This window comes from Micropterus dolomieu, unplaced genomic scaffold (assembly GCF_021292245.1).
Source record: "Micropterus dolomieu isolate WLL.071019.BEF.003 ecotype Adirondacks unplaced genomic scaffold, ASM2129224v1 contig_570, whole genome shotgun sequence".
Classification (NCBI taxonomy): domain Eukaryota; kingdom Metazoa; phylum Chordata; class Actinopteri; order Centrarchiformes; family Centrarchidae; genus Micropterus; species Micropterus dolomieu.
Window position 1 is genome coordinate 1 of NW_025729560.1, and position 12,742 is coordinate 12,742.

The 12,742-nt window shown below is 38.3% G+C and overlaps 1 protein-coding gene across 1 annotated transcript; it reads right to left on the reverse strand.

The window, feature by feature from the left end:
- Positions 1-1,426: 1,426 nt before the first annotated feature.
- Positions 1,427-10,568, reverse strand: LOC123964107 (polymeric immunoglobulin receptor-like; the record flags this gene model as incomplete). The annotated part of the gene is made up of 6 exons (XM_046041216.1): positions 10,483-10,568; positions 5,800-6,096; positions 5,078-5,389; positions 4,648-4,962; positions 1,681-1,761; positions 1,427-1,513 (listed from the first exon to the last, which is right to left on the reverse strand). Coding segments are annotated over exons 1-6 (1,132 nt in total), but the record flags the coding sequence as incomplete, so codon positions are not given.
- Positions 10,569-12,742: the final 2,174 nt, after the last annotated feature.

Here is a 12,742-nt window from a genome sequence, read left to right on the forward strand (position 1 = left end):
GTAGATGTTGGCCACAATCGGGGATACCGGTGAGCCCATGGCACAGCCATGCTTCTGTCTGTAGAATCCACCGTTGTACTGGAAGTAGGTGGTGTTTAGACAGAGGTCGAGTAATTTGCAGATTTGGTCAGGGCTGAGGCTAGTTCTGTTGTCCAGGGTGTTGTCTTGTGTTAGCCGTTTCCTAACGGTTTCTACTGCCTGCCTTGATGTTCATACTAATGCTTTATTCCCAACACTTTCTGAACCTTTCTTTAGAAATGATATAATACAGAAATGTTATCCTGTGCTACTTGATTAATTTTCCAGCTAGAATTTAATGTTAAATAACTAATTTCCCCAGCTCCTGAGCAAATGATTGTTTTAAAGAAATAATCTTCAGTCTCCTCATGGAACCAGAGTTCCCCCAAGAGGACAAACTAAGTATTACATGCCATCGTTCTGAAATGCAGCTTCTGCTGTGTAACTCTGTACTTACTTGTTCGTAATCTGATGCCATGTTTGTGTAACTTGCTTGTATTCTCTAAGTAAGAATGTGAAACAAACAATATTATCCAGGAAATATTGAGTGAAGTCTCTTTCATTCTGAAATCCTGAAAATGTGTTTAACTGGTAACCATTCTAATATTAATAAGAAAACTATGACCTGGATGACTGAGAATCTTCATAGACATCATTCTAATATTACAATAATTAAGTAACTTTCCTTTCCTTTTTATCGAATGCTTAAAACTTAGAACGGTATAACTGTTTGACGTTAAAGGTTTGATTGTGGGAATATATTTGATTAAAATACGCGCAAATAGATTTTAAAATAGACATAAAGTTAAGGGACAGCCTCTCTCAGGGGAACAAAGCCCTCCTCCTGAGACACGCCCTAGACAAAAAAACACGCTGACACGCGTGCTTTATGTTTTCTTTGTTTGTTCAAATTTATCAGACTTCACCTTGAACCCATCACTCTAATTGTTTGCATCATGTTTGTTTAGCCATTGATTATTTCTTTGATGTATATTTAACCGCATTTATATCCACCTTTTAGTTAGTTAATAAATTTCACCGTAATCTCAGGAACTGTGTGTGTGTATTGTTTAGCTCCAGGTCACTGTAACGGAGGATTTACGTCCTTTGATATGAGATTGACTGCAATTACAACTAACTGATCACTAGGTATAATTGTAATTGTAATTATTAAACTCCTAACGTTACCTAGGGAGTCTGGAGACCCTGGGCGAACTGAATTTCCGGTGGTGCCCTAACCAGGATTTATGAATTAATATTTCTGAAATATTAATATTCATCATTTGTATTAAAAGGTAGGTAAATAGGTAGATGGGCTACTACCCCTACACAGGATGTACCTGTTGAGAATATGTTTTCTGTGTACAATATGTGCGTGTATCTTCTGCAAACTGATAATAGCTCTTACGTTTGTAGATAAGGATCAACATTAGCACAAACAACAGCAGCAGCACAGCTACACAGACGATCATAGTAATGACGACCTGAGAGTCACCTGCAAGATAAAGCATAATTTATTTGCTTTTTAAACACAGTCAACATGGAAAGTTATCATCCAGATCTATCTGTGTTGAGGAATTTAAGAAGACATTTACAGAAAATTAATTTAAAAAAAGATTCTCTTCTGCTGCAGAAGGTTTAAAATATCAAGTGCTCTCTTACCACGACTCTCAGCAGACACAGTAGTTGGCTGGGTTGAAGAAACAGGAGATGTGGAGGATGTTGTTGATTCTGATAATGATACTGACAAAAACAAAAGAAAATAGACAAATAGACAAAAAAAATCTTAGACTAGACATGGAGGTCAGATTCCACACAACAATCTTAATTTTCTTTTATCTTTGGTTTGTTATTGATCCACCTCTAGCACAAATGTTAACTTTTTTAAATTTGGCCTCCAGTTTCATTTTCTGACTCTTGGAAAATAAATAACGAATACATCAAAAAAATAAGTTTAGTGAATGTGTGCCAATACCACTTTACTGAACATAAACATTTTAACACGTAACAATAGGAAAAGCACAGGTGAAATAATTAAATGAATGAGTTCATTTAGCTGCTTTGGTTTCAGGGTCCTGGTGTTGTTCACTGTCATGACTTTCGCTTGCCATCGTTAATTTCATTTACACTTGTGCTTTTCTTCTGCGACAAGTTAAAGCCTTTGCTGTGAATACGGTCTATTGTATAACAGCCCTTTACTTGTTTAAAAATTATTCAACATTGGTCATCATCACCCAAAGCTGTGTTGAGGAATTTAAGTGGACATTTTAGAAGATTTTTAAACATTTCTCCTCTCATCTCTTGCTCTTCTGCAGCAGAAGGTTTAAGATATCAAGTGTGCTCTCCTACCACGACTCTCAGCAGACACAGTAGCTGACTGGGTTGAAGAAACAGGAAATGTGGATGATGTCTGTGATACTGCTGGTGATACTGAAAAATCACGTTTTTAGTGGGCTCTGTGTTATAGGCTTGCCAGACGAACTCAACCAAGGTTAGATGACCATGGTCATCATTACTGTGCTTGATTGGCCAGGCAAATCGCCTGACCTGAATCACATAGAGAATCTATGGGCTACCGTCAAGAGGAAAATGAGAGACTCCAGACCAACAATACAGACAGGCTGAAGGCTGCTATCAAAGAAACCTGGGCATCCATCACACCTCAGCAGGGCCACACGCTGATTACCTCCATGCTACGCTGCATTGATGTAGTAATTCATGCAGGTCTAGATTTGTGTATTTTATATTCTTTATTCTGATATCCTAATATTTTGAGTTATGGATTTTTTATTTCCATGATCTGTAAGCTGTATTCATCAAAATAAAAACAAAGAAAGGCCTGAAATTTATCACTTTATATAAAATTAATCTAGAATACATGAAAGTTTAACTTTTTGACTTAAAATACAGGAAAGAAAAACTTTTTCATGCTGACTCACTGTTATGACTTACTGGGACACTTGAAAGGAATGGAGCCATCATTAATGTTATTAACACCAGTGCTCTTCCTGCTGTGACAGTTCAAAACATCTGCTATTAATGTGTAACATTTGAAATAAACAGTTTGACATTCTGGCTTTCTGGCAGAATTCACTTCACGGCAAAAATGGATCACAATTACAGTGAACATTAACACTGTCAACATACATCCAGCAACATAAGTATTGTTTAAGACTTAAAAAATGACAAACCTACCCTTAAAGGCTGAATTATAAAACATGCATAGTGAAACACTCAACAACTAATTGTGGTGATAAAAGTGATCAGTTGTTCAGGGTTTTCGTTGTTGCTGATACAGTTCTGATGTCACATAACTGCAGCTGCTGCTCTGAACATGTGCAGGAAGTGAAAACAGGAGCATAAATAGCAACATCAGGTGATGTCGATACAGACTGAATCAGTAACCGGATATCACAGCTGACAAAATTATTCTTGCGATGCATTCTTTTTTGTAATGATGCTCAGATTTTGACTTGAATAATTAATCCAGTGTTATGTGGCCTATATGTTCAGCGCGGGCCAAGATGATGGGCAGAGAGCTTTTGGTCAATAAGAAAGGTAAAATTAAGCTGTTACACGGTCATTACACACTGTAGCAGTCCCAAAAACTTGTGCAAAGAACTTAGTGAGAACTTAATCATATGACGGTATGTTCAGACCAGACAGTGTGTCGCTGGTCACCAAGCAGTTCAATACTGAGAAAACTCTGATGTATCAGAGAAAACAGAAGACAGGACACGGTGAAGCCCATGAAGTCACTGAACATATTACGTTTACTTTTTTGTTTTTCAGATGAGTTGTATTTAAACTTCAAGGAAATCCACTGTTTAATTTTGTTTAAAAAGTAGAAAAGACTAATTGTGTTGATTGTGATCTCAATATTGACCAAAATAATCATCATAGTGATATTTAATATTTAATAGAACAGGTCTAATAGGATGCTCTTGCCTGGATTGTTAAAATTTTAACTCAGTTTTTAACTGAAACCATGAAGACATGTTTCATGTTACAGTGAGTGAAATGTCTGTCTGATCTCAGGAAAAGCACAGGTGTTACATTAACGACTGCCTCATTCTCTTAGTGCTCCAGTAAGTCATGACAGTGAGCCAGCATGAACAATATCAGGACCCTGAAACTGAAGCAGCTAAATGAAATTCAACCATCGTTGTTTTTATTATTTACATTGATGTTTTCGCTGAAAAAAAGACTATTGCTGCGAAGTACGTCCTGCACGTTACCACAGGGAAAACCAACTCTGATTCTTTCACTGCTTCTTTTGCTTTACACCTCACCATGATGAATCGTTGTGTTGGAGATCCATTGATGAATGCTTTATTTATTTGTCATGATGCATGCATAATGCATAAATAAACATCCTCAGAGTTGACTGAACTGGTAGTCAGCTCAGAGTTCAGGGTTTGTTAAACCTGCTTTCTGGATCAATACCCTGAAACTCTACAGACCGAAAACACAATATTTATTCAAAATAACTTTATAAGATGAAATAAAAGTCCAGCATTAATCAATAATTACTATAGCTTTCTTTTCATGCTTGTCATCCATCAGTAATCCTCCTACAATCTGAACCAGGCCCAGATTACATCCACACAATAAAATAGCATCACTCACCTACAGTCATCACCATTTTGTGGAAGAATTTGTTGCTCCGTGTTTTGTCAGTGCTTTCTGCTCCACACCAGTATGTCCCAGTGTCATTCATTGTTACTTCTCTCACTGTTACGGTGATATTTCTCTTGTTTTTGTCCTCCATGGAAAACTTCCCAGTGTTCTTGTTGGGCTGTGCTGTGCTTACTAGAGGTCGACATATAGATGGATCTTCTCCCTTACAGATGAATATGTTTGTCGGAGCATGATTTTGATTTAGACAATAGTATGTGAGATTCTGTCCTACAGTTGGAGACTTTGTGAATCTGGTAATAGTAGCTGTAGAAAGACAGACAAGCAGCACTTTAGTGATTGTATTTAACAACAATTTTCAGAGACACCTTAGTCATCTGGAGTAAATCAAAGCTAAAAGTGTCAGATGTGTGCTGCTCACCTTTAACCTCCAGCTGTATCTTTCTGAGAGCAGTTCTGTAACTTCCTTCATGTGTTTCCACTCCACACCAGTAGACACCAGCATCATGTGAGGACACGTTACTGATGGACATGCTGAAGCTACTGTTGGTTTCTGTGAGAGTGAATGTCCCGTTTGACTTCAGAGAGGATTTTGTTGATAAAATATCCTCACAGATTGAACCGTTCTGTTTGCAAAAGAACTTGTATTTGTTTCTTGTGTAATCACATGTGATGGTGGTTTTAGCTGTTCTGTACGCAGTTTGATTAAATTTTCCCTGGCAGCCGTTTGTCTCTGCAAATAAACAAGAAAGTTAAAATGTGAAATCCAACACTGACACTGTGCTAACATGTGATGGAAGTGCATGTCCTGCAACATCACCACAATCACTCGCAATTTGATCTCCATTCTTGGTTATCTAAGTAGATGATGACTTAAAATAGAAAGTGACTTTAGTGAATGTGGAACTGGAGTCAAAATACTATGGAAATTTGGAATAATGACACCAAACTTATGAAAGCTGAATTGAATCTGTTATTAAGAATGTATTGATTGATATGCGCATCTATACACAACAAAAAACAAGCAGATAATATGTTTCTAAAGTCTCATTAGATTTATATGGGTTCCTTATAATTTATATATATTTAAATTATGTTATGTAAAAACACTGGGTCCAATGAATAGACTTGAATGTCTCTTACCAAAGGCTAATTCCACTTCCCATGTGTTATGGGATGAGTCATGTCGCTGGTAAACTTTACACTTGTACTTCCCAAAGTCCTCCTGTTGAAGTTCATTAATAACCACCCTGAGATTTTTTTTTTTTGGATCATAATAGAGGAATTTTTTTGCCCACACATCCTTTTGAGTGCTTCGTATGGTTTCTTTGGGAGTAACTACATCAATACTTTGATGTTTTCCATTTGGTTTTGGATATTTCCAGGTGAATTCAACCCATCCTTGTGGGCATCCCCTCACTACAGTCCGGGCCTCACAACCTGTAGATCAAAGGCAAAGGTCCTCATTATGTCAGACACTGAAACGATTAATTAGCTCTCTATCAATGCCTATCGTCACTGTCATGGTAAAGTTTGAATCATCTTACATCTGATTTTACTGAAATTTTTATCTTCCGTGCAGATTAATTTCCATTTTGGTCATTTGAATAATGACACCAAACCTAACATGTATGAAAGCTGAATTAAATCTTTTACCAACAATGTTTTGATTGATATGTGCCTCTACACATAAAAAACTCAAAGAATAAGTTTTGAAATCCCATTTGATTCATTAGATTTGCATTGTGTTCTTATAATTTATATATACTAGTGCAGTACCAGTTCATAGGGGCCGATGTGTCGCCTCCCTGCACTTTTTTGGTTTCACAATAGGCAGCCTGCAGGCCAAATTTAATAAATAAATAAATTTCACTTTCATAGCGGCTGATGCTGAAACAGTTACTCATACAATCACTTCCTCTTAAATGGGCACTTATTAATAAATAAAGTAATTTTCATTGCCTCATTGTCAGTGGGCTCAAAACTCACTTAAAGATGCACATGCCTGTTGTCTCTGTTGCTTGCATCAGCCACTATTCTGCTTTTAATGTGAGGACACCGGGTCGGCTTTCCACATTAGTTCACTACTACACAACTAACGCGGCCGATATTACTGTCCTTTGAACCACCGCCATTATGTCAAAGTGTTGATTTAGCCTGCAAGAAATGATGCAACAGAGAAAAGCAAATCTTTTGTAGCCTATAGTGAGACAGACGGGGCAGCCAGCCACACTACGTTACATTAGCTCGGACATATAGGAAGACTATCCTGCCATTTATCAAAACTGAAAATAAAATTCTGGAAGGTTTTCCTCCGTGAAAACTCAAAAACAACATAATGTTTGCAGAGATTTTATTTTTTAAAAACATTTAGCAAGCCTGCAAATCTTACTTTTCAATTCATTTTTTTGGTAAGATTTTGAGTTTTCAAACACTTAATTTCAGCCTTTCAGAACTTTATTTTAAATTTTGATACATGGCAGGATATTCTTCCAATGCGGACCTGCCTCTGTTTGCTTCATAAGGTTCTATTTAGATTTATTGTGGTTTCACCTATACCCGGGTACACAGCTTCTCCACCTCTCAGTAGCTGTAACTAACATGACCCCCATAATATACAAAACTGCAACAAAACTGCGACAGCAACACAGTGGAGGCCCATGCACTAACACTACAGTAAAGCTACTTACTGCAGTCTAACTGTCATAAAGTGTGACACAATCTCGTTATAATATTTTGTCCAGCTCATTAACCGTTTCATTATCATCCAATACATTTAGCTGTGCTGACATTGCTGAGCCTCCGGTGATAGTAAGTACACAGATAGTAAATATAGTTACTGAAAAGCAGCAGGCAAGCTAATAATGTAGCATGTCGGTTAAACGCAGTAAATGTAACATTATCATGCAACGAGCATGGATTAGTTGAACTGATAAAAATATTACTGGAACAGGGTGTTGGGAGTTTATCTGAGTTCCCAGCATGTTGTGATGTCTCCCTGTCTCTCTATAGCCATTCTCACATTGCGCCACTGTATGAAAGGTAACTTACTGAGCTGGTGTTGAGCTGCCACTGAGCCGGGAACGTTGAACTAACAGAGCCTGTCTGGAGAAAAGCCACAGCCTGCATGCTAGTGTTTCTGCATTCATTGCAGGATTTCTGTATAAAAGCGGTTGTGTTTTGGATTTGGACGCGTACGAGCACACACCTGGTTACAATCTTATAACCACACCACTAGTGGCTGCTGAAAACTTCATAATGCCCCTTTAAGTGACTGTGCCTGTAAAATAAAAGTGCAAGAAAGTTTTTTGCAGCAATGCTTTATTTCAAGATAAATTGACGGCTTTTACTTTGAAACGTTCTGAAAGACATTAAAAACAGTTTATGGCGTGCTTAACACACCTCTGAAGTAGTCATCAGGAAACGTGTGATTGTATCCCTCTGATGAAGAAGTGCAGGCACTTTCTCTGCCTGGAGATGATGGGGAAATGAAAATAAGCTTCCAAGCTGGGACGCACACACTGCAGCACATGCTTCACTGTGAGTATGTTTGATGCAGCAGTTTCTTCATAGTTATATATGTTTGCGCAAGGAGGGACCGAACACACAACACTCGGACTGAAAATCCCAGACCGTTCTCATCTCAGGGCGTCCAACACCAACGATTTCAGAAAAAGTGACAAAACGTAGTAAGTTGACGCCAAAGGTACCTTTCAGCGTCTCTATGAGAGACGTATGAGGAAGTTAGCTACGTTCTTGTTAAAGGTGTTGACACCCCCCCGAAGCCCCCTACCCTTAACATAACCATCAGAAATGTTAGTATCTAAACCTAAGTCAGTGACTGTATACATGACGACCGGCCGCAGCAGGGGCCACACCCCTCGGGGGCCCAGCAACCACAGGACGTTATAACAGGCTATCAGCTATTGAAATCAGCTGCCAACTCTCACGCAATTGACACTTTTCACACGCCACACATCAATTTTCTCAGGCATTGGAAAAACTAACGTAGCCTATAACTGATAGCGTTGACTCTGCGCGATTACAATGACCCAGCTGACCAATCACTGAGCTTACGGTCCGTGTCGACTCGACGAGTAGTTACATTTCTGAGGAGGTGCACGTCAGGCGACGGCGATTTGACACAGAAGTATAAATTGCACTTAAGACGCAAGGAAAAGATGCAGGTGAGAGAAACGTGGATGCAATTAAGAGACTTAACAAGCACCCTGTGCCCGTCAGACACTGGGTGACACTGTGGGGAAAGGACCTGTTTCAGATACAACAGTAAAATCAGTCTGTACTTAAGTTTTAAGACTGTAGATGTCTGCATCTGTGAGGCAATGTTCACTGAAACCTGCAGAATGACAGAGAAATCCCGGAATTGTTGAGTCGCGGTAAAAATAAATAATTAAATGCAGCGTCAGGAGGTGCTAGGCTAAGCTAGCGAGTTCAAGTGCATGGGCCTAGAGCTAACAAAATTAGCATTGAGTGATGAACAGTGCGATTATCCTACTGTTGTAGATTTCAACTAAAATTTATCTGTTTGACAACAACAAGTGTTTGACTGCTTAATCTTTTTCTGGTTTGTAAAGCTACTGTTTAATACTGAAACTACATAAGTTATGTTTTGTCAGACATTTTATTCCATGGTTAATCTGTTGCATTTGTGTGTGCATGTGTTTTTAATATCTGCAACACTGTTCTTTATATTTAAAAATGGATAAGCAGTCTAATTTGCTCTGTAATTCATTTGATATAAAAGGTATTTAAAAAATGTTGATTGTACCATTTGCATTATATTACTTTATTATTAACTTTTCTATTTTGGACTTTCGATTTGGACAATTACCTTCCTCATCCTTTTTGAAAGTGCATCCCTGGTGTCTGCGGAACAAGAGTATTCATACATTAAATGGTGTATTATGATGTCCTGGTTATTGTGATTTTGGCTATTGCTCATACAGAGAAAAGGGAACGATTATGAGGTTGATGTGAAGTGATAATATTAAAACAGGTATTGTTTAATATAGTCATTCAATGTGGTTTATAAAATGTCAGAAAATGGTAAAAAGAAATTTTGATTAACTTTTTAATATGTCTTATTTTGTCCACAACCCACAGATATTCAGTTTTCAGTTGTATTCACATTTAAGAAGCTGGTGTCAGAACATTTTGACTTGTTTTCTTAAAAAAAGAATTAAACTGACTAATCAATTATTGATGATTTATTTTAATAGGTGACAACAATGAATCATTCAATCACTCATAATTTTGCCATAACATTTATATACAGAAAATAAACAGGGTGACAGCTGTGATCACTACATTACTTTCACTTCTGCTTGTGTTCTCTCCGCGTTTTAGAAACCAAACACGTAAGTCTTATTCAACAGGAATAAATTAGAAGAGCATTATTTCCTGTACGCAAAGTATTTTTGCCAGATTTTTTCAATAAAAGACTGGATGTTGTCTCAAATTCAAAACATCAGCTCTGAAAGCTGCATATTCACAAGAAAACAACAACTACCTGTGCAGTTACCTTTTATTAACACACTATATGTTGCATCTTGGTGTTGGATGAATTAGAGAAGCAATCAATATGTTTAAATTAGTATTAAATTTAGAAGACAGTTATTTGACCCTGTTAGTTTTACTTTGTGAACCAGAACAACTTTTGTGACCTTTGTTAAAGTAAAAAAGTACAACAATTGTAGCTGAATCCACACCACAGGATGTATTGAAAGTGGTTCATTTCTTAAGAGGCTGTAACAGTTTTCTATAAAATCTCTAATATCAGGAATCAGGCAGCAGAAATCTTTTTACCTGTCATTAGTGAGAAGAGGAGAAGAAGAAAGCTCCTCATTTTGTTGATCTTGGATGTTGAAATCTACTGAAAGAAAGGCTGAAAAACTATTTAACTCCAGTTGATTTTGTCGGTTCCTGTTTTCATTGGTTGGTTGATCTGCTGTTTTTGTACAGACCTGTTTCCTGACATGTTATCCACACAGCGTCTTCCTCTTTCTGTCACTCCAGTTTTTTTATATTAATATTAGCTTTGCCAGTAGATCTCCGGCTCAGTGTTTAAGTGAGGCTTGTTCATGAACAAATTTGATCTATCCTGTACTTTTGTACATTGTCCCATTCTTCCTAATGGAAAATGAGGCATACATAGTTCACTAAATAGCTGCTTGTGTTATTCATTGGTTATTGTGGGGTTAGTGATCTATTTACCTTCTAGGTATTGACATTATGAATTCAAAAATATTGGTGACATGGTCTGATTTGAGTAAAACAAGTAAGAGTTACTGTGAGTAAATCAGAGTTTATTATTTTAGTGTTAGTCCATGGAATAATAAATCAGAAGAACAAGAAAAAAACAGATATCCAAGGAGCATTAATCCAGACGAGACACCAGGGAAGAATGATCCATCCAAGAGTTGTTGAGATATTTCACTCAGAACGTCACAGTTGAATATTCACAGGCAGCTGAGCCGGGTTTGACGATCAGTGCCTCACAACCAATGCTGTTTTGAAAGTAGACGGTAGAGTAATACAGCGAGGGGTTTGTGGGAAAGCTGGCACTCGCCTCATTTCCTGAGTCTGGCCTCTGGACATGCTGCTGTATCTCCTTGTAGACAAAATGAATGGAGAAATTACAAACACAGCTTCAACAACAAATCATCCATCCATCCATCGTCAACCGCTTTTCCTGCATACAGGGTCGCGGGGGTAACAAATCATATCAAAAAAATTTAAATACAAACAGGTTGATAGATGATAATTAATTCCAGACATAGCAAGAAGAAAATTCTGTCACCGCAAGAGCAGGCCGGGATTATCCAATGGGCATTCTGGGGCCCAAGCAGGGCCCAAGGAGGGGAAGAAGAATGTTTTTTCCTTTCCTTTTTTATTGTTTACATTTCAGATATTGACAACATGTATAACCAATAAAGAGCACGCTGATATTTTTTTAATTTAAACCGAATTATATCATTGGTCAGTCCCCATTGTGCAAAGAACGTAACAACCCACCCTTACATTAGTCATCAAATAACCGAAAGCTGATCAAGTGGACTGTGGGGATATTTGTCGTAGGCCTAGTTCAAACTGAGTGAGAGACATCGTTGTAGTAAATGCAAACGAAACGGAGAAGAGCGGGAGGCTCTTTATTGATGTGCCATCTATATAAAAGGAGCCAGGAGGAGAATCAGAAGTTGTGGAAGTTGATGAGCAATTTAACCGCAGGAGACTGGTGTTAGCAGCAGAGCACAACCTGAGGCTATCTGTAGCAGCAGTGCAGCTGGAGCAGCGCACAGTGGATTTATCAGCTGTCTGACCCGGTGTTGTGGGGGGCAATCAACAAAGATGCTCGCGCCGACCATGGACCGGCTGCCTTTCATAACGGACATAACAGTAAGGTGCGCGAAGTTACCTCACTGATGATCTGCTGTGTTGTCAACTCCTAAATGTGTAAAAAGTTTACAGAGAGTGGATCCCCTATTCACCATGAACAGGTAATATTTTTGTGTTTTTTCTGTTATTATGTTAGCATTTGGCGCTCATCTGTCACTGGAGCAGGACTGTGAACCTAAAGGTGCAGCAGCTGAAGGGAGAGAAGCTGTACTGGTGGGAAGAGCGGAAGGGTTGTGTCTTTCATAAAGTTTTTAAGTGAAAAAGGGCTGCCTTTACGTGACGACAATGAAGTAGCTTATACACTCACCTAAAGGATTATTAGGAACACCATACTAATACTGTGTTTGACCCCCTTTCGCCTTCAGAACTGCCTTAATTCTACGTGGCATTGATTCAACAAGGTGCTGAAAGCATTCTTTAGAAATGTTGGCCCATATTGATAGGATAGCATCTTGCAGTTGATGGAGATTTGTGGGATGCACATCCAGGGCACGAAGCTCCCGTTCCACCACATCCCAAAGATGCTCTATTGGGTTGAGATCTGGTGACTGTGGGGGCCATTTTAGTACAGCGAACTCATTGTCATGTTCAAGAAACCAATTTGAAATGATTGGAGCTTTGTGACATGGTGCATTATCCTGCTGGAAGTAGCCATCAGAGGATGGGTACA